The following is a 27735-nucleotide window of genomic DNA, read 5'->3' as shown; positions in this document are numbered from 1 at the left end:
TGGTACAGCAAACTAAATATGACATAATAGGCATCACTGAAACCTGGTGGGATAAGTCCCACGATTGGAATGTAATAATGGGGGGATACAATCTATTTCAGAGAAACAGACCAGACAAGAAAGGAGGAGGAGTGGCGTTATATGTCAGGGATGTGTATACCTGTGAAGAGATCCAAGATTTAGAACCTCAAAGCCAAAGTGAGAGCATTTGGGTCAAAATTAAGGGAGAGAAGAATAACAGTGACCTCATTGTGGGAGTTTACCATAGATCCCCAAGCCAAACGGAGGACATAGGTGATGCCTTCCTGGAACAGATGGCCAAGCATGCAAAAGGAACGGAGATAGTAGTAATGTGGGACTTCAATTACCCGGATATTTGTTGGATGTCAAACTCAGCCAAGAGCATAAGGTCAAACAGATTCCTCACTGGCCTTGCAGACAACTTCATTGTCCAGAAAGTGGGAGAAGCAACAAGAGGAACAGCCATTTTAGATCTGGTCCTAACCAATGTTGATGACCTGGTTAGTGGGGTAGAAGTGGAAGGATCATTAGGCGCGAGTGATCATGCTCTTCTGACGTTTACTATACAGCGGAAAGGAGCAGCCAAGCATACTAGGACTCAATTTCTTGACTTTAAGAAAGCCGACTTCATAAAACTTAGGGAAGTGCTGGGTGAGATCCCATGGACAGTAATACTAAAAGGAAAGGGAGTTCATGATGGCTGGGAGTTTGTTAAGAGGGAGATACTAAAAGCACAACGTCAGGCAATACCAATGAGACGGAAACATGGAAGGTGCCTAAAGGAGCCAGGGTGGCTATCTAAAGAACTTTTAACTAGTTAAGATTAAAAAAGGATGTGTACAAAAAATGGAAAAGGGGGGAAACCACCAAAGAGGAATTCAAACAAATAGCCAGCACGTGTAGACACAAAGTCAGAAAAGCTAAAGCACAGAATGAGCTCAGGCTTGCTAGAGAGGTTAAAAGCAACAAAAAAGGCTTTTATGGGTATGTTCGTAGCAAAAGGAAGAACAAAGAAACAGTGGGGTCACTCAGAGGAGAAGATGGTGAAATGCATACAGGGGACACAGAAAGGGCTGAACTCCTCAATGCCTTCTTTGCCTCAGTCTTCTCCGATAAAGAAAACAATGCCCGACCTGAAGAATTTGGAGCAAATGATTCAGCAGAGGAAACACAGCCCAGAATAACTAAGGAGATAGTACAAGAATACTTGGCTAGTTTAGATGTATTCAAGTCTCCAGGGCCAGATGAACTGCATCCAAGAGTATTAAAAGAACTGGCAGATGTGATCTCAGAACCACTGGCAGTCATCTTTGAGAATTCCTGGAGAACAGGCGAAGTCCCGGCAGACTGGGGGAGGGCAAATGTTGTCGCTATTTTCAAAAAGGGGAAAAGAGAGGACCCAAATAATTACCGCCCAGTCAGTCTGACATCAATACCAGGGAAGATTCTGGAGCAGATCATTAAGCAAACAGTCTGTGAGCACCTAGAAAGGAATGCTGTGAGCACCAATAGTCAGCATGGATTTCTGAAAAATAAGTCATGTCAGACTAACCTGATCTCATTTTTTGACAGAATTACAAGCCTGGTAGATGAAGGGAACGCAGTGGATGTAGCCTACCTTGATTTCAGCAAGGCATTTGACAAGGTGCCCCATGATATTCTTGTAAAGAAGCTGGTAAAATGCGGTCTTGACTATGCAACCACTCAGTGGATTTGTAACTGGCTGACTGACCGAACCCAAAGGGTGCTCATCAATGGTTCCTCTTCATCCTGGAGAAGAGTGACTAGTGGGGTGCCACAGGGTTCTGTCTTGGGCCCGGTCTTATTCAACATCTTCATCAACGACTTGGATGATGGACTCAAGGGCATCCTGATCAAATTTGCAGATGACACCAAACTGGGAGGGGTGGCTAACACCCCAGAGGACAGGATCACACTTCAAAACGACCTTGACAGATTAGAGAACTGGGCCAAAACAAACAAGATGAATTTTAACAGGGAGAAATGTAAAGTATTGCACTTGGGCAAAAAAAATGAGAGGCACAAATACAAGATGGGGGACACCTGGCTTGAGAGCAGTACATGTGAAAAGGATCTAGGAGTCTTGGTTGACCACAAACTTGACATGAGCCAACAGTGTGACGCGGCAGCTAAAAAAGCCAATGCAATTCTGGGCTGCATCAATAGGAGTATAGCATCTAGATCAAGGGAAGTAATAGTGCCACTGTATTCTGCTCTGGTCAGACCTCACCTGGAGTACTGTGTCCAGTTCTGGGAACCACAGTTCAAGAAGGACACTGACAAACTGGAACGTGTCCAGAGGAGGGCAACCAAAATGGTCAAAGGCCTGGAAACGATGCCTTATGAGGAACGGCTAAGGGAGCTGGGCATGTTTAGCCTGGAGAAGAGGAGGTTAAGGGGTGATATGATAGCCATGTTCAAATATATAAAAGGATGTCACATAGAGGAGGGAGAAAGGCTGTTTTCTGCTGCTCCAGAGAAGCGGACACGGAGCAATGGATCCAAACTACAAGAAAGAAGATTCCACCTAAACATTAGGAAGAACTTCCTGACAGTAAGAGCTGTTCAACAGTGGAATTTGCTGCCAAGGAGTGTGGTGGAGTCTCCTTCTTTGGAGGTCTTTAAGCAGAGGCTTGACAACCATATGTCAGGAGTGCTCTGATGGTGTTTCCTGCTTGGCAGGGGGTTGGACTCGATGGCCCTGGTGGTCTCTTCCAACTCCATGATTCTATGAGTGCAGACCGTGCAATTGGTTCGGTTTGCAGAATAAGCCCCCATTTCAGCCATTTATTATTTGTGTTGTGGGCACCCCACTCCCGCATTAGCTGCTTGGTCACCTGAAGGGGTGTGGGCACGCTGACGGCCAGAGGCAGTAAAAATACCACCATGGCCAAAGCCATAGTCACCCACAGCCCTATCTGCACCACTTGGGATCAGGGATCTATTTATCTATTACCTAGTAGGTTATTTGGGCCAGGGGGAGGCTTTAGGTGATTCCTGGAGGCTCCGGGTGGAGCTCTACCAGGTGGCAAGATAACGAATCGGGCTGGGGCGCAATTCCCTGATTGAATGTCCCACACAAATACCCTCCCCTGAAAGAGTGGCGCAAGTCTAGTTCTTGCAGGAGCAACTGGGTGTTCCATTGTGACTGGCAAGGTTTCAAAATCTCATGTTGGAGCAGCTTTTTGATGTGAGCATGCCATGTCCCTTCCAGAGTGAAACAGCAGCTGAAAATAAAACTTTGACAAAGTTCCCAGGAAACTTTCGCTTGCTTTTTTTAAAAGAAGTTACTCTTGAGGTCCTTGCTTAGAGCATGGGGTGGGTAAACTTTGGTCTTCTGGGTTTATGTTGTTGGGCTGTGTGATAGGAATTTTATGGTCTTAGATATATGGTAATATTCATAACTGCACATACCTAGATCAACACAGGAAGACCAACCTGGAACCATTTTGATTCCTAAACTGACCAAATGTTTTCTCTGCAAAGTCAAAATGGAAAAGCCTCCCCATTGTCTCTTCCTTCACAAATCCTGTCTTAATCTGTGTTTGAATAAGGGTGTGAGCCTTATCATTACAAAAGACTGGCCAGGCTCCCAAGGCAATCCAATCAAGTAACCTGCCAGACAGGAAATAAACAAGGACAAGAGAAAAACAACATTTAAATTTCTGTGATGTAGATGGGATGTATCTGAGGGGTGGTCTTAGGTTACACCCCTTGTGTGATGTATGTATAATGTTTCTGGGGGTGGTCTTGATCTACAGGGTGGCAATTTCAAAATTCTTTATAAGGCCTTGTGCGCCACTGTTCTGGGTCCTCCTCCTCTCCTGCAGGTGAGGGGAGCACCCTGTTGCAACAGATCAATAAAGATCAAGCTTACTAGCTGCTTTGCTTCTCAATATTCTCTACTTGGCCTCTGTTATTTTCGCCTACCAATAGGGAACCTATGTAAGGACTCTATATGGGCTCTTGGATACCCCATAAGGGAAAAGGTGTAGCAGGAACCCCCCACCCCAATCATTCAGTTTGTACAAACTTCACACACTCACACTCACACACTACATACGCCACACTTCTGTTATAAATTCATAGAAAAATCAACCATACATCGGATTTGCACTGTTCCATTTTTATTTTACTCCATATGACAAGGACTATCAAAGGGGGGTGGCTTGGTTCTGGTCAGCCATAATCCCTTCACCATCCCAGCACATCCACAGGAGCCCTGCCCAGTTGCTATGCCAACCCTGATGGTCCTAGACAGAAGACCATCAAGATCACAAAGAACTTGCATATGGGAGTGGATTCAGCATGGACTGGAACAAAGGACAATGATCAGATCTTCCCTCTGGGGGCAGGAAACTGCCAACTCCCCTTTGTCTCCTGGAAGTGACTCATGGGGAGGGGGAAAGGAGGAACCAGCCAGGTGACAGGACACTCAGGTTACCACCACAACTCCTCCCTCAACCCCTCCTTTCTGTAATGTATGCATGATGTCAACTCCTCCTTTCTGTAATGTATGCATGATGTTTCTGGGGGTGGGCTTGACCTAGAGGATGGGAATTTCGAAAGTTTTTATAAGGTCTTGCACACCATCTTTCTGGGTCTTTCCTCTCTCTCGCAAGTGAGGGGAACACCCTGTTGCAACAGTTCAATAAAGGCCAAGCCTACAGGCTGCTATTTTGCTCCAAGTTATCCGGTAACAAAGGGCATATTTTTAATTTACAACATCTGTAGCTCCTAATTAGCTCCAGGCAGTATGACCAGCAGTTCAGGATGATGACATAGCAGCCAAGAGATAAGCACGCAAAACTGATGTCCTACTACTTGCATGAATTGAGAAACAGTCTTAAGATACAAGCCGTCCTGTGCTGTTGCTGCAACAGCCTTTAGCAAGAACAGATGAGATTGAATCATTGGGAGAAACCTTATTCCGTATGCTGAACAACCATTGTTGCATCAGGGCCGTAGTCTTCCCACACAAAATGATTACTAGAGACAAAGTATTGCCAACCATTCAGCAAAGGATTATCCAGTTTCTGGGACAGTGGGGGTGCACTGTGTTTGTTTGTTAACGAAGGGGAAAGCAAAGAAGAATCTGGAACCGGACCCCTTCTGCCGCTAGGCGTGGGATGGGATACTGTCTAGCAGCTATGGGATTAGCAAATGGTCATGGGGGGTATATTTCTAGCCATGCCCGGGGGGTTATCTTCGGCCCGTACCTCAGGATTCATGAGGCGCCAGTGTTCCCTGTTACAGTGTTGACCTCATGGGAAGCTGCTTTTGTTGGGCCCGGTCTATCCTAGCAAGTCTCTTCCTCCCCTCTCAGGGCCATTGCCCCATATGCTCCCGGCTGGTGAGGTGGGGTCCAGGCAGGTCCCCCAGGGGGTGGGGGGGTGCCATGTGTGCCGGTCACAAAATGGCTGCCATGGAGGGGGGGCGGTTGTAGGAGAGGCTGAGCGGGGGGGGGGGGACAGCCACCTGCCACTTTTAGGGTTTCAAGGTGAGGGTACTGTTGTAAGAATTCTAAGGTCTCAAATATAAATGCTCATAAAGTAAAAGGCAAACACATACATATGTATATAAACCAGGTGTCTGAAATAGAACAGGAGAGCAATCCTGAAGCCATTTCGACTCTCCCAAATTGACCTCAAATATTCCTCGCAAGGAGGAAGGAAATGGGGAAAGCCCAAAGGGAATATCTTGTATGTGTGCTCTGTTTAACCAAAGTCAGCCAAACAGGCTTATTTTTCACATCCACTGATACCAACATGCTTTCTCTATTTTCTTCCTGCACCTTCGTAAGAAGAACGATACAGTGGTACCTCGGGTTACATGTGCTTCAGGTTACAGACGCTTCAGGTTACACACTCCGCTAACCCAGAAATAGTGCTTCAGGTTAAGAACTTTGCTTCAGGATGAGAACAGAAATGGTGCTCCAGCGGCGCAGCGGCAGCAGGAGGCCCCATTAGCTAAAGTGGTGCTTCAGGTTAAGAACAGTTTCAGGTTAAGTACGGACCTCCGGAACGAATTAAGTACTTAACCCAAGGTATCACTGTACATTGAATAGCGACAGCTGTCCGGTTGTATTTCCTAAACATAAAACAAGCATTTCATTGATAAATGAAGTGGTCGGTTGTGAATTACTCATACCAAAAAGTAGCTTAGAGCATTTAATATAGGAATTCAGTCAGTGGGCTCCCTTTATGGAGTTTTGCTGGCAAGCTCTGCATTTCTCTGGGGAAAGAGAAGGGCCCTGAGCAAAATGCTCTCTGCATGTATTAAAAATTTTTAAAAAGCAGAGTACCTCTCAGCATGCCCAGAGGCCTTTGCCACACACCCTGAAAGGAGCAAAGATAAAGACCTAAAGCCAAACTGACCCTGTTTATGTGTAATTGGGCTTATTCTCAAGGACCAGCTTCATCTGGGACGCAGGATGAGACCCTCCCTGCCTGCAGACTGTCTGGCCAGAGTGGTGCATGCTCTGATTATCTCCCACTTGGACTACTGCAATGCGCTCTACCTGGGGCTACCTTTGAAGGTGACCCAGAAACTACAACTAATCCAGAATGCGGCAGCAGGACTGGTGACTGGGAGCGGCCACCGAGACCACATAACACCGGTCTTGAAAGACCTACATTGGCTCCCAGTATGTTTCCGAGCACAATTCAGAGTGTTGGTGCTGACCTTGAAAACCGTAAATGGCCTCAAAGGCCCAGTATACCTGAAGGAACGTCTCCACCCCCATTGCTCAGCCCAAACACTGAGGTCCAACTTCAAGGGCCTTCTGGCGGTTCCCTCCCTGCGACAAGTGAGGTTAGAGGGAACCAGGCAGAGGGCTTTCTTGGTGCTGGCACCCGCCCTGTGGAACGCCATCCCATCAGATGTCAAGGAAATAAAAAACTACCTGACTTTTAGAAGACATCTGAAGGCAGCCCTGTTCAGGGAAGTTTTAAATGTGTGACATTTTAATGTATTTTTAATCTTTGTTGGAAGCCGCCCAAAGTGGCTGGGGAGACCCAGCGAGATGGGCAGGGTACAAATAAATTAATAATAATAATAATAATAATAATAATAATAATATTATGGAATGTCCTCCCACCAGATGTCAAAGAGAAAAACAACTATCAGACTTTTGGAAGACATCTGAAGGCAGCCCTGTTCAGGGAAGTTTTTAATGTTTAATAGGTTATTGTATTTTAGTGTCCTGTTGGAAGCTGCCCAGAGTAGCTGGGGAAACCCAGCGAGATGGGCAGGGTACAAATAAATTATTATTATTATTATTATTATTATTATTATTATTATTATTATTATGGAATGCCCTCCCACCAGATGTCAAAGAGAAAAACAACTATCAGACTTTTGGAAGACATCTGAAGGCAGCCCTGTTCAGGGAAGTTTTTAATGTTTAATAGGTTGTTGTGTTTTAGTGTTCTGTTGGAAGCTGCCCAGAGTAGCTGGGGAAACCCAGCCAGATGGGCGGGGTATAAATATATTATTATTAATTATTACTACTACTACTACACAAGATCCAGTGTAACCAGTAGTTCTATAATATCGCATAGCAACTTGTTTCTCTTGTCTATTCCTAAGCCACTTCTTTTTCTTGCTTTAGGACGGTCGATGGCAAAGAAAGGCAACCGCGTTGCAGAAGCTCCAGGCCCAGTTTGGAGCATCTCGAAATAAAAGAGAGCCTGCACATCTGCAGGAACTGAAGCCTTTCATCCTCTGTGGCTCCCGCCGGGAATCTGCTGAAATCCCCAAAGAAGCAGAAAAGGACAACACGTGATCCTTAACCCTTCCAGCCTCAAGGTCCAGGATCGAACCCGCGGCATCCCCACGTGCATCTTGCTGCGCTCCTCTGCCCTGCTAGCTCTAGGGTCCAGCTCTAGGGTTGGAATGAGAGCAGCGCGAAGAGGGAGGAAGGGGGGGAGAAGCACACTTGGTACATTCCACGTCCTCCTGTTTCGACCAGTGACCCGGGTGCGCCTTCGGTATCTATGCCAGGCCTTGTAAGCCCGCCTGGGCTACGACGGGTTCCTGAAGAAATCAAGGAATGGCGCGGCCTGGCCTGGTCTTCTCTCCCTCTCTCTCCCCCCCCCGCACCCCCAGCAATGGTTTGGCCCGGAGCGGAGGCTGTAAGAAGCGGCCGGAAGCGGAAGAGCGCGAGGGAAGTGGCGGTTGAGGGAGAAAAGCGCGGGAAGAGCGGCGGAGCCAACCAAGTGAGTAAGGCGGGGGGGGGGGAGATGGGGCTGAGAGGGGAGGCGGGAAGCAGACGGGCGAGGCGAGGCGCGGGCCCGGAGGGGGAGCGAAGGGAGCCGGGTTCCCGCAGCCTCCGCCGGCTCGTCTCTCCCTCGGAAGAATCCCGGGCTCCGCGCTGTCTCCCCCCCCCCCTCCGCGGAGATGGTCTGTCCCGGCCTTTCAAGGCGCCGCCGCTGAGGGGGAAGAAAGCGCTTCCTTCGGAGGCCTCTGGCGGCGGGGGGGCGGGGGGGGCGGGGGCTCCGCGCGGAGAAGCGCAGGGACGCCGAGGTAGGAGAAATACCTGAGGGAGCCCGTCCTCTCGCGAGAATGGGCCTCTTCCCGCGTGGTCTGGGGGGGCGCGGAGGGGGAGGAGGCGGGGGGGGGCAGGCCAGAAACGGGGAGCGGGGAGCAACAACCTCCACCCCGTCACTCTTCCATGGGGAGCAGGGATGTGTTGCAAACGCACCCATTGTTTTTTTCCCCTAGAGAGGAAAGAGTGGAGGTAATAATAATAATAATAATAATAATAATAATAATAATAATAATTTATACCCCACCCATCTGGCTGGGCTTCCCCAGCCACTCTGGGCGGCTTCCAAAAAAATATTAAAATATTGTAATACATTAAAAGCTTCCCTAAACAGGGCTGCCTTCGGACGTCTTCTAAAAGTCTGGTAGTTGTTGTTCTCTTTGACATCTGGTGGGAGGGCAGGTGCCACAGGGCGGGAGCCACCACTGAGAAGGCCCTCTGCCTGCTTCCCTATAACTTGGCTTCTCGCAGGGAGGGAACCGCCAGAAGGCCCTCGGAGCTGGACCTCAGTGTCCGGGCAGAACGATGGGGGTGGAGACGCTCCTTCAGGTATGCAGGATGAGGTTTTGTGAGAAAGAAGCCATAGAGCAGGCCCCTTACAAACAGCCAGGCTTATTAAAATGCAGTATGCTGAGCTGCAGGAAATGCTAGTTCCTGTGCACATTTCCTCCTTCCCCTGCGCATAATGTATCCGGCTCCGTAATGTAGGTAAGCTGTGTATAGGCATGCAGGTGGAGGTCTTTCCTTGCTTGCTTGGTTCCGGTTCCTTTGTGTCATCTTGCCTTCAGTGTTGCCCGTTCATTTTGGTTGCTAATGAACGTGGTGTCAGAGAAGGCATAAATCAAATCCGCCCCCTTGCAGCTTTTTCCTATGCTAGGAATGGTTCCTAGTGGGTTTGCTGTATGTGGGACATCTCTAGGTTTGTCTGCCTGTGGCTCCTTGAAAGTCGTTTGTGTAGCTTCTTAGTGTTCATTTTAAGTTTTTTGAAAGCTCCTTCCATGATTGCAGATTCAGGTAGGTAGCCGTGTTGGTCTGAAGCGGTGGAAATAAAAACTAAAATAAAAAATTGTCCAGTAGCACCTTATACCAGAACAAACTTAGTTGGTCTATAAAGTGCTACTGAACAATTTTTTATTTTAAAAGCTCCTGTCTGTATGAAGACTTAACGCTTCAGCGTACTGAAGGCACTATTTTCACAATGTGGGTAACAAAGAGCAAAGGACCAAACGACATGATTAAATTAACAATTGCCTGAATGCTTTTTTAAAAAAGTAAATTGGCGCAGACACCTGAGCAGTGGATAAGGGAGGGTCCCCCACAAAGCAGTGGCATAATGTGTAGTTTGCTCCAAAGACTAATCTCATGCCAGTGCTTAGTTAAATCAGCCTCTTTTCAAACTTCAAAATTACTGGGTTGTTATTCCTGGCATATTCCATATGTTTACTTGGACACACTGTTGTACAGACAACACTTTCTCTGATTCAAGGAACGTGTGGGAAAGAACTGGTGTGTTATATGCACTTCCCTAGCAGCTTCACTCTTCCTTGCAACCACATGGGTTGGTGTACTACAGGGGTCCTCAAACTATGACTGTGGGCCAGATCTGGCCCACCAGGATCCTGAACCCGGCCTGCCCAGCAATTGCAGAACCCACCGCTGTCTAACGGGTCTATGGCAAAAGGAAGTACAGTGGTACCTCGGGTTACATAGGCTTCAGGTTACAGACTCCGCTAACCCAGAAATAGTACCTGGGGTTAAGAACTTTGCTTCAGGATGAGAACAGAAATTGTGCTCCAGCGGCGCGGTGGCAGCTGGAGGCCCCATTAGCTAAATGGTGCTTCAGGTTAAGAACAGACCTCCGGAACGAATTAAATACTTAACCCGAGGTACCACTGTATGGCGTCCCGTGCGCGACCTCTGCATCTGGTGTCTATTGATACCACAAGTGGTTGGTTGGTTGCGGGGAGGGGGAGCGGTGCACATGCAAGAGAGGGATGATGTGATCCTGTGCACATGCAGCAGGCAGGCCAGCACTTTTGCATTCTCTATAGTCCATGGCTGAGAGTTCCTTCAGCTGCACTGCACGAGGTGAGCAACTCAGGTGAGGCAGCTGTGTGGGGAAGGTTGGCCGCCCCCCACTTTCCCTTTTCAGCCATTGCACTCTGAGGTGGAACAGGGAAGTGCCCATTCTGGACCTGGGGAGCCTCATTCCGCCGCCCCTCAGGATTGAGATGGGCAGCTGCTGAGGCATCTCTCCTCCAGCCTCCTTGGTTGGGGGTCAGCCATGACTAGGTTTTGAAATGGGCTCCCACGTATTTAATGTGCATTATAACTAACATTGCAAGATATATTTGGAAATAGATCCATCACGTTTGAAATAATGAAAATAGAGCATGAGCACTGACCATTTGCATTATTGCTCAGTGCTGACATTTTTTATTTTAGTCATTACTCCTGTTACATTGTTTTTGTAGCTCTATTTATTGGTATTTTACTAATAGCAATTTTCAATCCCTAGGAAATCATTATGTCAAGAAGAAGAAGAAGAATTGATTCTGAAATATTGAAACTGAAATATGGATTGACAACTCAGCAAAATACTTTTGTGAAGCAAGAGCAGCGAAATAAATCATCATTGCGAGCAAGTTTTCAAGTTGCCAAGCTCATAGCATGCACTGGCAGACCCTTCGTAGAGGGAGAATTTGTTAAAGAATGCATTCTTTTTGCTTCCAAAGAGATGTGTCCAGAGAAGACTGATTTATTTGGGACATGGAGTCTTTCAGGATGTATAGTTACATGTAGGATTGACGAAATGGGGGGAAATTTGCATCAACATTGGCAAAACTCAAAAAAACCTTTATTTTTCATTGGTACTTGACGAAAGCACTGACGTTCATGATTCTGCACAACTAATTTTCATTTGTGGGACAAATGATAATTTTGAAGTCACAGAGGAGTTTGCTGCATTGCAAAGCATTAAGGGAACAACAACAGGAGAGGATATCTTTGAAAAAGTTTGCCAAACTGCGTGATTTGGAGCTAGACTGGGCTAAACTTGCCACTGTGACAACTGATGGTGCTCCTAGCATGGTGGGGTCTATGAGAGGAGTGGTTGTACACATTAACCAAGAGATGGACAAACACAACCATTCACATGGAATAGCCATACACTGCCTCATCCACCAACAAGCACTGTGTTGTAAAAAATCACTGAAGTTTGACTCTGTCATGAAAACTGTCGTATCTTGTGTTAACTTCATTAGAGCTTATGCACTAAACCACAGTTAGTTTCAGGAATTTCTGTCTCAGTTAAATGTTGATCATGAAGATATTCCATACCACACAGAAGTCCTTTGGCTGAGTAAAGGGAGAGTTTTGAAACACTTTTATTACTTACTTCCGCATGTTTCTGATTTTATGCTTATGAAAAACAAAGACTTACTAGAGCTCAAAGATGATAATGAAAATAATAAATTTTATGTATACCCTGTAGGTACGTGGGTCCTAGGCTGCATAGGGCTTGAAAGGTCAAAACCAGCACCTTAAACCTGGTCCTGTACTCCACCGGGAGCCAGTGCAGCTGGTAAAGCACTGGGTGAATGTGATCCTGCGGCAAGGACCCCGTAAGGAGCCTCGCTGTGGCATTCTGCTCCCGCTGGAGTTTCTGGGTCAGCTTCAAGGGCAGCCCCGCATACAGCGAGTTACAATAATCAAGCCTGAATGTAACCGTCGCCTGGATCACTGTGGTCAGATCAGGGTGAGAAAGGTAAGGGACCAACTGTTTAATACGGCAGAGATGGGAAAATGCCGCCTTTCCTATGGCTGCAACCTGCGCCTCCATGGAAAGAGGTTACACCCAAGCTCTTGACAGAAGGTTACACCCAAGCTCTTGACAGAAGGCGCTGGCACTAATTGTGCCCCCGCAAGAGATGGGATTTGGCCCCCCAACCCCAAGTCACCCTGACTCAGCCGGAGGACTCCTGTCTTTGAGGGATTTAACTTCAACCAGTTCCCATGCAACCATCCAGCCACAGCTTCCAAGCATCTGGTCAGTGTGTCTGGGGCCGAGTCAGGGCAGCTGTCCATCAACAGATAAAGCTGGGTGTCATCAGCATATTGATGACAACCCAGCCCAAAGCTCCAGACAATCTGGGCAAGGGGGTGCATAAAGATATTAAAAAGCATTGGGGAAAGGATTGCGCCCTGCGGGACTCGACACACCAAGGAGTGCTGCGGCAACAACTCCCTCCCTAGCGGCACCCTCTGTCCCCGACCTGAGAGAAAGGAGCGTAACCATTTTCGAACTGTGCCCTGGATCCCCATGTCGGCAGAATGGAAGTGGCACCTTGCCTTTCTGATAGACATAACGGAGCTACTGAACAGTTTCCAGTGTTCAGCCTCAAGGGAAGGGAAAGCTCATCAGTGATATGTTTTCACTTGTGAAAGCGTTTCAAGCAAAATTAGACCTCTTTAAACAAGTGAAGGAGGAAAACTTCTGCCATCTCCCCACGAAACGTGTGGATTTACTGGAAATGTTGCAAAAGGAGTTTCAAACTCGATTTAAAGAGCTTCACATCCATGAGCAGGGCATACAGCTTTCCCGAAACCCATTTTCATTGACTTTGAAACTGCTGATCCAATTTATGAAGTGGAATTGATCGAACTACAGAATTGTGACTCTCTGAAAGACGCATTCAAATCAAGCAGGCTCACTAATTTCTATGCATCTCACCTCTGAGACATCTGAATCTCAGGAATCATGCCCTCAAATTTACAACCATCTTTGGCAGCACCTATGTCTGTGAACAGACTTTTCCCCGAATGAAACATCTAAAATCCCCAACCGGACCCAGACTAACTGATGGACGCTTGCAGCACCTGCTATGACTAGCAGTGACAAAAATGGAACCGGACACTATCTCATTAGCCAAAAGCAGGCCCATAATTTCCATTGAAATATAAGTGTATGTTGATTAAAATTGTTCTTCATTTTAAATTTTGTATTTTTCCTGTTTTTAGTGCACTTCAAATAAGATATGTGCAGTGTGCATAGGAATTCGTTCATTTTTAAAAATTATAGTCTGCCCCTCAATAGTGTCTCAGGGACAGTGAACTGGCCCCCTGTTTAAAAAGTTTGAGGATCCCTGCTCTGTCTTTTGCTTACCTGTCTTAAGGGTGTATTTTTGTATAAATAGGGTGAGCCTGTGACCTGGTTTCAGGAATTGAAATTTCAAAAGGAAATGCAAATAGGCATCAAAATGCGAGAAGCAGCCCAGAGACATTGGCACTCAAATTTCTCCTTTTTCTATTACATTTCTCCCACTTTTTTGGGGGGGGGTTTCAATAACGGCTGGGTGAAAAGTGTACAGGGCAGCATAAGAAATTGGAAGTCCCAAAAAATAAATGCAGGAACCTAAGTGCATTATCACACGTCCCCAAGCACCAAAACATGACATCCCCTTTAAAGTTTAAAATGACCATATTTTTCCTTTGCAAGAGTGGCCCCTACAGGAGCTCCTGCTGCTACTGCAGCCTTACAAAATGGCGCTTGCTGACACCTTATCCGTCAGCCAGCAAGGGGTCAATTATTACTCCATTTCCAGCTTGTGTCTAAATGAAGTGTTGTTTGCTGAATCTAGAAGACCCTCTCTCTCCTGGGAGACAGGAGCTCCTGGATGGATCACCTGTCTGACAGGTGCTTGCCAAAAATAGAGCAGACTTGCAAAGCAGGAATGACTGGGGTGGCAATCATCTCTGGGGCCACAGTACTTTTGCCATTCCTAAAGGATGTACTAGGAAGGACCATTATCAAGGATCCTAATGGACAGGTGGGAAGTCAGGCCCTCAAATTTTGCTGGCCAGTTCTTCCGTGACATTTTGTTATGGTTTGGGGTGGCCTTTCTGCCAAATATGGGGGGATGCTTTCTGAGGTTTTAAAAGGTGTTACACACCTTTGTGGGCGTCCCTCCTCAGCTCGCAATTTGGCAGGGAGACACCGCTACCAGGCCAATAAAGATCAATAGTTTGTGTCCTTTTCAGGTTTATACATTTCCTTAATTTCACAATCATTTTAACATTTCAAAACTTGACTTCCTTCGTTGTAGATTATCTGTATTTGTATTTTAAACCAATAAAGTTTTACCATGGGGGGGGGGAATCAAAACTTCCTTCCCCCTCTTTATGCGGTTCCTTAAAACTATTATTATTATTATACCTTCTGCATATGCAAATTCATTTTATTTGCTCACCTATTTTAAATATATATACTCTTCTCAAACTGCAGGTCATTACAACAATCCTGCTAATGTTTTTATCTGTTTGCAATTTATCTGTAAATATTCAGTAAACCATTTCCATTCTTCTATAAAAAGTTTCTTATCTTGATTTCTTATTCTTCCATATTCCATAAGTTTTTGTATCCATTCTTCCTTTGTGGGGACTTCCATGTAGGTGTATCTCCCACCGACAGCTGACCTTGATGGACGCAAATTCCCTTGGATGGGGAGATGGGCTGTAAAAGCCAGCCAGAATTTTCTTACAACAGGGGGTCTCTCTCCTCTTGTTGCTGGAGGTAGGAACCCTGTTGCGGCACCTGGAAGACTCCCCCCCCATGGGAAGAAGGCTCAGAGCCCCCCAGGGAGTGGGATGGCGATGAGTGGCCAGAGGGGAAAGACAGAGAAGAGGTGGTGTTGGAAGCAGAAGGGGTGACTGGGCTTTGTGAGCAGGGGGAGTCTATGGCAGAGAATATTAATAATAACTTATAATAATTTATTACTTACACCCCACAAACATCTGGCCGGGCCTCCTGTTCCCAGCTCATGCCCACCTAGCAGTTCGAAAGCACCCCTAAGTGCAAGTAGATAAATAGGTACCGCTTTATAGCGGGAAGGGAAACGGCGTTCCGTGTGCTGTGCTGGCTCGTCAGAGCAGCTTCGTCACGCTGGCCATGTGACCCGGAAGTGTCTGCGGACAGTGCTGGCCCCCGGCCTCTTAAGTGAGATGGGCGCACAACCCTAGAGTCGGACACGACTGGCCCGTACGGGCAGGGGTACCTTTACCTTTTTAAACAGGGCTGCCTTCACATGTCTTCTAAAAGTCAGGCAGTGCTTTGTCTCCTTGACATCTGATGGGAGCCACCACCGAGAAGGCCCTTTGCCTGGTTCCCTATCACCTTACTTCTCACAGGGAGGGAATCGCCAGAAGCCCCTCAGAGCTGGACCTCTGTATCCGGGCTGAATGATGGAGGTGGAGATACTCCTTCAGGTATACTGGGCCTTTGAGGCCGTTTAGGGCTTTAAAGGTCAGCACCAACACTTTGAATTGTGCTTGGAAACATACTGGGAGCCAATGCAGCTCTTTCAGGACCAGTGTTTTGTAGTCTTGGCCATTCCCAGTTCACCACTCTTGCTGCCACATACTGGATTAGTTGTAGTTTCTAGGTCACCTTCGTAGGTAGCCCCACATAGAGCGCATGGCAGTAGTCCAAGCGGGAGATAACTAGAGCATGCATCACTCTGGCCAAACAGTCTGCGGGCAGGGAAGTCTCTCATCCTGCGTACCAAATGGAGCTGATAAACACAGAATTGACCTGCGCCTCCACAGACAGCTGTGAGTCCAAAATGACTCCCAGGCTACACACTTTCAGAGGCAGGAAAGGAGGGAGGGCCAAGAGGCGGAGATGAGTCAGATGGTGAAAGGTCACAGGTGTCTCCTGCTGCTGCAACAAGCTCCCCTCTTTTCGGGATCCCCCAGAACCAGGAGAGGCATGAAGAGGGCGTAGGAGAGGTGGGCTGTGTGCAGGCACAGTCTCCAACTGCTTGCAAAAAGAAAGCCGTGCAGAGGAGGGGACTTAGGTGGCTGTGGGGAGGCAAGGATTTTCAGTTTTGGCAACTGATCCATGGGGCAAGACCTACTGGGGTTGAGGGGCTGGGCTCATGAGGTCTGACTCCCGACAAACAGTGGCTCTGCTAATAAAGAGTAAACTCCCATCTTTGACCGGTGTGATTTATTGCCTGGTCTTTGACCTCAGGCTTAGCATCCTCTTTGTGTTTACTTAACCCAGTGGCTGCCTCTCATCTTAATCTGACCGATGAGCGAACCTTGAGGCAGCGCAAGTCTCTAGAGGGGGGCTGGGGGCGTTTTTTCTGCTCCCCACGGCAGACGGAGCGTTTCATCACCAGCACCCGTTGGGTGGCTCTCAGGATGTGGAGGCAAATCTCTCTTTGCACAACTCTCTCCAATTCCGCCCTCCGGCGAAGAATCTTGGCAAAGGAAGAGGAATGTGTCCCCAATGAAGGCGGAAGGGAAGAGTCTCTGCTGCTGCTCCATAATTCAACCGATCCAAATGACAAGGGGAATCCGACTAAATATCAGGAAAAACTATCTCACAGCAAGAGCCGTTCGATGGTGGACTCCCTCAGGAAGTGGTGGACTCTCCTTCTCTGGAGGCTTTTAAACAGAGGCCAGGTGGTCGCTTGCCAGAGGGTTCTTCACCTGCGACTCCTGCATTGCAGGGGGTTGGACTAGATGACCGGGGGGTCCCTTCCAACTCTACAATTTGATGATTCTTGTTTGGTTCCACTGAGGGTTCTAGCTGGGAGCTTTAAATCTCCTTTGGCAACATTTAAATCATGGTGGGGAGGAATCTAGTGTATTAAATCCACATTTGTCCAGTTGAAGCTGGGGGCTTGGGGAATGAAACACTCCCCTCCCCCATTCCAACTTGCACCCTGAAACGTATTTGCCAGCATCAAATAGCAAGGAGGAGGGAGGGTCTTCCCCCATCCCAAGCTGTTGGGCTTCACCCCTGAACCTATTTGACCACCTTTGCTCAGCGCATGCGATGCTTAGCCAAGAATGCCTCTGAGCATGCGCAGAGCAGCCTTCCTCCTCACCCGACAGAGTAGAAGAGCTGCAGCTGATGTGGCTGGCTGCACAGGGCAAGTGTTAAGCCGCCTGCAGGATGCCAGCTCTGGCTCAGCTCTCGGCTGCGATTCCTGCATTGCAGCGGGTTGGACTAGATGACTCCGGGATCCCTTTCCAGCTCTACAGTTCCGTGACTCTGCATGCAGCCAATAATCATCCGCTTTTGGCCTCTCCCCAGCCAGCCCTTGGGCAAGAAAGGTTATTCTTAGCCTTAGAGGCAGCCGCCGCCACCACAGCCTCTACTGGGATCCATTTTCCGACATGGCCTTTGGAACAGCTGGATAGGTCAAGCGAGGCTCTGGAAGGGGGAGCAATGCCACTGTCACAAAGCACAGGAGGGGAAAGAGACAGAGGCAGGATGAGGCCAGGGGCCGATGATATGCCCCCAAAGAGAAGCCAGCAAGCAGGACTTGAGGGCACCAGTCTTCTGCAACTGTGGCTCCCCCGTTTTCTGGTGTTCACAGGTAGACTGTTCCTGGGCATGGAGGGTCAGCTGCAAGAAAAGGCCTCCTCAAGAGGAGCCTGCTGAATCTGGCAAATGGCCCGCGTAGCACAGCATCCTGCCCTCCCACAGTGGCTGAATCAGAAGGGACCTTGGCGGTCCTCTAGTCCAACCCCCTGCAAGGCAGGAATCTTTTGCCCAACATGGGGCTCAAACCCACGACCCTGAGATTAGGAATATTGTGCTCTGCCAGCTGAGAAACCCACAAATCTCCCCTCCTTGTGCTTCTCAGGCTCTGGAATTCAGACCAGAGCCCTCCTGGCTAGGAGCCACTGACAGCCTAAGGGAGTTCTGCAGTTTAACTCTGCGCTACCCGAATAATTATTTCAGCCTTGCAGCTTTCTCCATGCTGTGTGTATTTTTCGGGAATGGGGGGGGGGCAGGAGAAGGAGGTGGCAGCCCATCTCTGAACCAGGTAAAGGGGGCAAGGAGGGCAGGCAACCTTTTGTCTTTTGCACAAACCCTGCACCGCACATCATTTTGAAAAGACAATTCTGCCCTTTATTACTTCTGCAGAAGGAGAACAAGGGGGGGCAACTGCTTAGAGGCTGAAGGAGCATTTCATACAAGGGGGGGCAACCCACATCCCCCTTGGTTCAGGCAGGCACAGAACAGGGAAGTACCTCCCAGGAGGCAAGTATACAGCTTTCATAAAAGCAGCCATTATCCAGCTCCCCCCCCATTTAAGTGCACGTCACCCCCCCCCACCTCCTTCCCTGGAATCCTTCAAGGGTCAAAAATCAGGGTGCCCCCCTCCTGAGACTGGGGGACCCCCCAGTATTGGAATGGTTCCTCATCAGTCTTCTTCTCCAGAAACCCCTTCATGCAGTCCAGGAAATAAGCTCCCCACAGGGGATCTCTTTTGGGGTGGGGGTGTCCGTGGGTTTCTCTCCCCCACCCTGCCCTACACGATTTCAAGGTGCCTGTCTTCGGGGAGGCCGTACGCGGCCTTGTTCTCCTCAAAGAGCTTGTTGAGCTTCTCCAGGTAAGTTTTGTGCAGCTCGTCGATGGCCTCGGATGACGGGTGGGGGGTCTTGGGCACGAGGATCGGGGCCCCCACTGTGGGTGGGAGACAGAGAGAGAGAGAGAGTTAGTGTTCGATCTCTGCACCAAGAAGTATTCCAGCTGCTTGGCTTGCCCCAGATTGCACGGGGTTGGTCCGGATGACCCCTGGGGGTCCCTTGCAATTCAGTTCCATTATTCTGACTCCTGGGGTTACCTTCCCCCCACACCAACGGCTTCTTTTAGGGTCACAACAAACTCCTCCACTGGCTAAGTGGTTAGAGCAGGACTCAGCGGGCAAGGCCAGGATTCGGCCCTGAAGGATGCTAGCTGCACAGCCAAGTGCTTGACTGCCCCCCCCCCCCATAAAATCCACATACACACACTCACACCCCAGGCTTAGGGGTGCTGGGACAAGGGATTCCTTCGCTACGACTCCAGCATTGTGAAAGGGGGCTGGACTAGAGGACCTTTAGGGGTCCCTCCCAATGCTAAAGTTCTATGGTTCCAAGGCAAACTCACCAGCTCCCCCCCCCCCCAATAGCATTTGGGTCACAAATGTGGAAGCTTGCAGCAAAAAGTCTGGGCAGGGATTGGGAAAGGAAGGCGGCAAAGGGAGGGTTAGCCTTTCTCCATCAAAGGGGGGGGGTCAAAGGGTCCGGTTTTTGGCTTCTGCAAAGAGAGACCCCCCCCCCCCGGGAGTTGCAGCACGCTGAGTCAGCCCGAAATCCCCCCCTTCTGCCAAGGCCAAAGTCCAACGCGACAGCTCTGCTGCCAGGAAGGCCCAGAGGGGAGGGAGGGTTGCAAAAGGCAGAGATGGTACAGAAGTCAGCGTTGGGGGGGGTGTTGCATCAGCCCAGGAGCAAAGTGGGGCAGAGACGAGAGGTGCCGTGGGGCAGGCAGAAGAGGCCCAGGTTGGGTGGTTAGGAGGGGAGGCCCCACCGCCCTCATCCAGAAATGGCTTTGCACAGAGTCGGAAGGGGTTCCCTGGAGGTCATCCAGCCCAACCCTCTCAAATGCAGGGAGCGACAGCCAAAGAATTCCTGATTAAAAGCCTCCCGTGAAGGAGAGCCCGCCGCCTTCTGAGGTCGCAGAAGCAAAGAACCATACGCGGGTTGGGTGGGACCCCCCAGAGGCCATCTAGCCCAACCCGCTGCAATGCAGAGATGGCGGCCAAAGAGTTCCAGGCAGGCGGATTGTCAACTTTCCAAGGGAGTCTGCTCTGCTGGCAAACAGGTCAAGCCCACCTAGGAGACACCCCCCACCCCCCCGCGCTCTACCCACCAACGGTATAGATGGGCCTCCGGAACGGCAGGAGCCCAACGTTGTACTGGAAGACTCCCCGGGCGTGGAAGAGGGGCAGCGCCAGCCCCATGGCCTTCTGGAGGCGATCCTGCGCTGCCCGGATGAAGGAGCCCTGGGGGTTGGAGACCTGGTTGAAGAGCTCATTCTCCCCAAAGGAGAAGACGGGGACCAGGGCAGCTCTGGGAGGGAGGGAGAAGTGGGGGGCAGAGAGAGTGAGCGAGCAATTGGGCGCAAGATGGGGGCCTGGCCAGCAGGCTGCCCGTTAAGGACGCTGCTGGATCAGGCCGGGGGGGGGGCACCCAGTCCAGAAGCCTGTGGCCAAACACCCCTAAGAAATCTAGGAACCTGATAGACTGCTCTTGGAACAGGAGGTTCTATAAAAAGAGCCCTGCTGGTATAATTCGTAATCAGTTACAGATATGGGTCTTATTCCACTGCTTTAATAATAATAATAATAATAATAATAATAATAATAATAAATTTTATTTATACCCTGCCCTCCCCGGCCAGAGCCGGGCTCAGGGCGGCTAACACCAATAAAATTACAGTAAAAACATAATAGGAGGGGGGAAGCCAATTTAAAATACAGGTTAAAATGCAAATGCAGCCTCATTTTAAAAGTAGCCCATAGATTTTTTTTTATTGGGGGGGGTACACAGGGGTACGCATACGCCTAAATATTTTGTGAATCTTTGTACTTTTGTCCATTTACTTTATTTATTTTTCCTGATTTGAACTATAAAATGGTGATTTTCTTGAGTCAAAAATGCGAGCACTCCCTAAGCACTGTCTTTTTCTATAAACGCAGCAAAAAAAAAACTCATGAGGAATAAAGAATAAGGAGTGAATATTTCTTTCTAAATCTGGCAGCGAAGTTGTGAGGTTGGGACTGGAGGAAGATGAAGGCTGACACTTACAATAAATAATAATTTTTGACTTTTGGGTGGGAAGGAAAAGGAATTAACCTGTGGTGCCTGGATTTAAAATTGGGAAAGCGTCAGCTAGCAGAGGGAGGAATATCTGGGCATTACTCGGGATTGAACGTCAGATTATTACGAGGAATTTTGCAGGAATAACTGATGGGCGGATACTTGCAAGTCATTTTTACAGTGGGGGGGGGGAAATATTTGATTCCCTGCTAAATTCGCCCGTTTGCCCTCTGACGAAGAAATGACCCGTCCATAATTTTAACGGTAGGTTAATTTTAGCTGTGAGAGACAGAATAACAACAGGAAAAAACCCCAGAAACCCAGAAGACAAAAGTCAGAGATTGATGTGAGTTATAATGAGTGAAATAAGTATTTGTGAAGATACCAGGTAGTCCTGACATCTGGCTGGTTGATAGGGGATCAAATACTTATTTCACTCATTTATAATGCACACCAATCTCTGACTTTTGTCTTCTTGGTTTCTGGGGGGTTTTCCTGTTGTTATTCTGTCTTTCACAGCTACGATAAACCTACCATTAAAATGATGGGCGGGTCATTTCTTCGCCAGAAGGGCAAATTTCGCAGGGGATCAAATACTTTCCCCCCCACACACACTGTTACTTCTCCCTCCCTCTCTCCTGTTATTATTCCTTTCTCTCTTTCCTCTTGCTTTCCTCTTCGTTCTCTTTCCGATATCTTTGTTTTGCTTCTGTCGTTCTTGTTTTTTTTAATTGCATGTTGAAAAGCCTTAATAACATTCTATTTAAAAAGAGCCCGGCTTGATCAGGGCTAGGGGATTTCGCTACGGACAAGTCGCGAGCAGCAACAGCAGGGGTCCCCTGCGCCCCCAAACTCACCCGTGCTGCAGCGCCATCTTGATGAAGCCCTTGCGGTTGCGAAGCTGGAGGGTCAGAGCTCCGGGTCGGGCGTCAAGCGACTCGGGAGGTCCCCCAACTGCGATCACGGCCACCTGGCCCCCGCCTTCGTGGCCAAGGAGGTAGGCAGCGCTGCTCTTGTCCGAGGAAACCAGTCCTGCAGGGAGAGAGAGAGAGAGAAAGAGCTCCCTTCCAACTCTACAATTCTAAAGACAACGAACTTGGTAGCCATCCCCGCCTCCTGTGGCAGGGAGTCCCACAGTCTGTGCTACAAGGAGGACTTTCCTTTCTGTGTCCAGAACCTTCCCACATTCAGCAAGTCCCAGTGCTTTGAGAAAGGGAGGAAAACTTTCCTCTGTGATGTTTTTATTTGCTGTTAAGCCCCCTCAGAGTGGGTGGGACAACCCAGTCGGATGGGTGGCCTACAAACAATAAATTATAGTAGTAGTAATAATAATAATAATAATAATAATAATAATAAATAGAATTTTATTTATATCCCGCCCTCCCCAGCCGAAGCCGGGCTCAGAGTGGCTAACAAAAATAAAAGTAACACATTCTAAAATCAATTCATTTTAAAATTAAATTCAATATTATTATTATTATTATTATTATTATTATTATTATTATTATATCCACCTTCTCCATGCCACACATGATTTCATAGCCTCTTGTCTTTAAACTTAAAAGCCCCCCCTTTCCTCATAGGAGTGTCACTCCATCATCTCCTTCTGTACCTCTCCCAACTCTTCGATATCCTTTTAAAGGAGAGGCGACCAGAACCGTATGCAATATTCAATTCATATAATGGCACGTGGAGGTTCCTCTTGCCCCACACCCACCCACCCAAGCCTGGCAGCCCCCTGCCCGGGTCCCCCAAGCCTCTCACCGCCGCTCATGATGTAGTCTCGGAAGAAGGGCACCTTGAACCAGAAGGGCAGCATCAGCAGGTGTGGGGTGAGTCCCGGGAAGAGGGCAGAGAAGCCGGTGCCCTCCGTGCAGAAGTTCCCGAAGGCGCCAGCCACCAGCACTCCGTGGGGGTGGAAGCCAAAGAGGTAGTTGCGCGAGGGGTCCAGATCCACCGTCTTCACCAGCTGCCGTGGGGCGGGGGGAGAAAAAGGGGGGCAGGGTGAGGAAGCAGCCGGAAACATGGGGGGCAGGCAGCACAAGGGGGCAAGAAGGGAGGCGGGGGAGATTCCTCACACACACACACACCTCACTTTTCGGGCAGGGGAGGGCACCCGAAGGTGGTAGGGGGAGAGGGCTATTTGGTGACCCCCGCAATGAATTACCCTAGAGGGATATGGGTGTTTCCCGCAGATGTTGTCACTGGACCCCTGCACTGCAGAGGGTTGGGCTGGATGACCTTTGGGGGTCCCACGCAACCCTACAATTCTGTGGCTCAAAGCCGTTCTCTGGTTCCCAGGGCCAGCCCCATTGGGGAGCCCCACTTCTGAACCCAGATGGAAACCTGCAGCACACCTGTGGGGTTTTATTTATTGCCCACACAGAGAAAAAAACACCTGAGAGCAATTGGTGAATAATAATAATAATAATAAGTTTTATTTATACCCTGCCCTCCCCAGCCAAGACCAGGCTCAGGGCAGCTAACACCAGATGTAAAAAACAATTGATTAAAATACAGCATAAAAACAGGATTAAAACACAACGTTAAAATGCAGCCTCATTTCAGTAGAAACTCAAATAAAAAACTTTTTGGGGATGAAAACGTCAAATCTTCACCAAGGCCAACTAAATTGAAGAGAGTCTGTCAATAAAAGTCCTGGTAAAAGCAACTCTTCAGAACAATCGAAGAATAAAGCAAGCAATCAGCTAAAAACAGGCCTTGGACTAACAGTTGGAAGGGACCCCGGGGTCATCTAGTCCAACCCCTGCAATGCAGGAATAGGCAGCTGTCAGGGATCGAACCTGCAACCTTGGCGTTATCAGCACCACGGTCTAAGTATCTGTTTCTGAGCAGAAATGTTCTCGGCAAAAAGAGCCCTGCAAAAGCGCCTGGCTGATATCCACAGGCAGGGAGTTCCAGAGTTTCCTTACAAATGCAAAGAGGGTATTAGGAGGCAGCTGCAGCGGCACCGGCTCCACACTGTGGAAGGAAAGGCACTCTGCGCATGCTCCGTGTCTCAGCTCAGCCTTGCCATTGCAGCCTCCGCCTCCCACACACCTCTCCAATATGGGGCAGACACTGACCCCCTCCCATGGGGCTGCAGAGCTTTTATGGGTCTGCGAAGGACTCCAGGGAAGTCCTCTCTATTCCACAGGACAGAAGGAATGTGGCTTTTCCTGAATGTTTGCTCCTGCTGTTCAAACAGAGGTGGAATTTGTACCCAGGTCAAGTGGGGCAGAGAGGGAAGTCCGGCGAGGGCATGGGGAGGCAGGCAGTGGCGAAAGGAGGATGTGGAGAAGCCAGAAGGATATATAGATTATATCTCTCTTTTCATCACTTAAACCAAATAATTCTCAATTTGTTACACATTTCTCTTATTTGACGTTACATACAACAACTTTCTGTCTGCAAGAGGCGTTCAACTGACCCAGAAGGCAGTGGGCTCCCCTTCCTCAGGGGGTTTTTAACAGAGGTTGGCTGGCCATCCGGATCAGGGATTCGTTAGCTGCAATTCCTGCAAGGCAAGCGGGTTGGGCTAGATGTCCCTTGAGGGTCCCCCTTCCGACTCCTGCCTTTGGCATCTCTCTGTCTCCTGGGGCGAAGTCTAACCGCTGGGTTTGCAGCATCGAAGTGCACAGGCCTGGGCAGTGTGTCTGGAGGTTCTTGGCCTCCAAAGGAAAGTAGGGGAAGCCGTCTGGCACCAGCTGGGCTGCAACTCTCTGCACGCCACCCTGCCAAGGAGGGCACAGGCCACGCCAGGCCCTGTTGCAGGAATTTATGTATAGGTTGGGGGGGTGGGGGTTGCCCCTCCAGCAGATATCATGCTCATGCAGCCCACTACCAAAATCAGCACAATCATTTTTGTGACTTTTGTGATTTGCCCCCATCACAGTTTCTTCCTATCTATTCAAAGGGCCTTTGCTGCACAATACCAAATGTAAGAATACACTGATAAATGTTCCTATGTACTGGCTCCCTAGGAAAACTTCAGAAATTCATCTAGACCTGTGAGCTCAGCTCCTCAGCAGCCCCTCTGCCTGAGTGATAATCTCTGGCCTCCTGATACCTGAGTGCCAGACAGGTAGCCATTCCAGAAATAGCAAACCCAGATGGAGACAAAAGGGTGGGATTAACTGGCTGGGAAACAGGGAAATGTAAATATCTCTTTTGCTTCACTGGATGGGTGTTTGGTGGAGGGCAAGGGGAACCATGGGGCAGGGTCCAGGATGCTCAGATTCCTGCCACAAGACACCCCCTTTCATGATGTAACCATGATGTAGTTTGGGGGGGATGTAACATGGGGATTAAAGGTAAAGGGACCCCTGACGATTAGGTCCAGTCGTGGCTGACTCTGGGGTTGCGGCGCTCATCTCACTTTACTGGCCGAGGGAGCCGGTGTACAGCTTCTAGGTCATATGGCTAGCATGACTAAGCCACTTCTGGCGAACCAGAGCAGCGCACAGAAACGCCGTTTACCTTCCCGCCGGAGCGGTACCTATTTATCTATTTAACGTGCTTTCGAACTGCTAGGTGGGCAGGAGCAGGGACAGAGCAACGGGAGCTCACCCTGTCGTGGGGATTCGAACCACCAACCTTCTGATCGGCAAGCCCTAGGCTCTGTGGTTTAACTCACAGTGCCACCTGTGTCCCTCTTAACATGGGGATCAGCAGCTAATAAAAGTTTGGGTTCTCTTTTGTTCGGGGCTTCCATCCTGTTCCACCTGGTGGCAGGTGCGAGTCCTGTCCGACAGTCTTCAATCAAGACCAAGCCGACTGGCTGCTGTTTTGCTCTGGGATTCCTGGCTGGGGTCCTTGTTTTTTGTCCAAGGGGGCCCTCAGATTTCACAGCCCAAAGACACACACACACACACACACACACACACACACGCCCTGCTCACCGTCATGGGGAAGTAGTCTCGGAAGTAGCGCCACACAGTCCAGTTGCGGACCCAGTTGGAGCGACGGCCCCCTCTGGCCGGAGTCTCCCAGTCCAGGTACAGCCAGGCGGCGTAGAGGACAGCCAGCACCCAGCCGTCTCCCAGGAGCAAGACGAGGAACAAGACCAGGCAGCATTGTGCTGGGGAGAGAGGCAGGCCTGGGTTAGGTTAGCTGCCCTCAAGAGGCTAGTCCTCAGTGTTCGCCCCCCACCCAGGAAAACCAACACACATACAATGCCTGCAAATCCCACACCACAAGCCCCTCCGAGAGGTTGGCTGCTGGGAAAGGGACCAGCCCCTGCTCCACCACAGCAGATTCCTGCCTCGAAGGGGGTTGGGCTGGATGACCCCTTGGGGTCCCATTCAAGGGAGGTTCAGTTTGCTCCTTCATGATACATAAAAATGTTTCTCTTGAACATGATATGATGAAAATAATTTTATTATTTATACCCCATCCATCTGGCTGGATTGCCCCACACTGTGAAAGGAAAGGCACTCTGCGCATGCTCCATATCCTCAGCTCAGCCTTGCCATTGCAGCCTCTGCCTCTGGCTGGTTAACATCCAATACCTTTTGAAATAAGGGGGGGGGGTCTTTCTTTGTCTTTGTTCTTGTTTATTATTTTGTCTTATTGTTTATTTTGCATTTTTTAACGTTGCATTTTTAAGCTGCAAACCATCCCTGAAGGTCGGTATGCAAAGTTAAACTATACAAAGCAGGAAAGTACCAATGAATGCCTGCTCAAACAGACAGCAAAAGGGACCTCTCTCTGCACATGCTCAGAGGCACTCTGCTGCGGCCTTGGCTCTGGAGCAGACGCTGATGGGATGCTGAAGAAGAGACCCCTCTCCAAGGCCCCCCCCCTTCCCAGCCTCCCACCCACCTGCGCAGCCAACCCAAAACTCATTACCTGCTCCCTCCAAATCGACACCCTCTTAGCTGGGCGGATCCTGCACGCTGCTTTCAACCAAGCTGGCAGAGTCGCCCCCTTTCCTAGTGGGGAGCTAGGAGGAGGGACCCCCCCCCCAGGCAACGCACGTTCTGCCAAGCAAGGCAGCCCACAAACTCCTTGAGAGGCGCCGCCTCGACTTTTTTTGTTAAAGAATCCCCGGAATTGCACAGCCCCCCAAAAAGCGAAAATCCTGCAGCCCCCCCTGAAATAGGCACAGGAAAGTCTCTTCTCCCCCCGCCCCGAATTGAATACCTGCCTCTTCGCCACCTGCGGGCAGCGCCCCCCGAAACCAGCCCCTTCCCAAGGCGCCCCCCCCCCCGGGCAGCAGCGCCCCATAGGAGGAGCCCCCCCCCCCCTTTCCAGAGACCTCACCCAGCGCCAGGAAGGAAAAGACCCACTGCAGCACCGCGGCGGTTTGGAGGCGGCGGCGCAGCGGCAGCCGCAGCGGGGCGAACTGGACCAGCATCGCGAGCGCCGCGGGGCAGAGACCGGAGGCAGAAAACGCCGCCCGCGCCGGAGACCAGGCTTATCAGGGGCAGAGTCCCGCCCCGCCTCGCCCCCCAGGCTCCCATTGGACGGGCAGCGGCCCC

At 49.5% G+C, this 27735-nt stretch overlaps 1 protein-coding gene and 1 long non-coding RNA gene across 2 annotated transcripts; one reads left to right on the top strand and one right to left on the bottom strand.

Moving 5' to 3' along the window:
- Nucleotides 1-8224: 8224 nt before the first annotated feature.
- Nucleotides 8225-14960, top strand: LOC308462410. The gene is made up of 3 exons (XR_013979125.1): nucleotides 8225-8261; nucleotides 9182-9616; nucleotides 11126-14960. It is a non-coding gene; the product is annotated as an uncharacterized lncRNA (long non-coding RNA).
- A 3535-nt stretch (nucleotides 14961-18495) lies between these two features.
- LOC308462379 (2-acylglycerol O-acyltransferase 2-like) lies at nucleotides 18496-27661 on the bottom strand. Its single transcript, XM_080980068.1, has 6 exons — nucleotides 27518-27661; nucleotides 26155-26333; nucleotides 23018-23222; nucleotides 22111-22285; nucleotides 20304-20503; nucleotides 18496-19076 (listed from the first exon to the last, which is right to left on the bottom strand). Exons 1-6 carry the CDS (start codon nucleotides 27609-27611, stop codon nucleotides 18922-18924), a joined length of 1008 nt encoding a protein of 335 aa, XP_080836194.1. The 5' UTR covers nucleotides 27612-27661; the 3' UTR covers nucleotides 18496-18921.
- Nucleotides 27662-27735: the final 74 nt, after the last annotated feature.

The sequence above is a fragment of the Podarcis pityusensis genome, assembly GCF_964106645.2.
Source record: "Podarcis pityusensis genome assembly, chromosome: 13".
Taxonomy (NCBI): Eukaryota; Metazoa; Chordata; class Lepidosauria; order Squamata; family Lacertidae; genus Podarcis; species Podarcis pityusensis.
Note: the sequence above shows the minus strand (reverse complement) of the source record. Positions and strands in the feature narration are given on the sequence as shown.

Bases quoted from the DNA above. Each gene is read 5' to 3' on its own strand.
- LOC308462379 (XM_080980068.1), bottom strand. From the start codon at position 27,611: ATGCTGGTCCAGTTCGCCCCGCTGCGGCTGCCGCTGCGCCGCCGCCTC. The intron at 20,504-22,110 runs GTGAGTTTGGGG...CCTCCCTCCCAG, and splicing joins AAGATGGCGCTGCAGCACGG to AGCTGCCCTGGTCCCCGTCT. The intron at 19,077-20,303 runs GTGGGTAGAGCG...TCCCACCCACAG, and splicing joins GAGGCCCATCTATACCGTTG to TGGGGGCCCCGATCCTCGTG.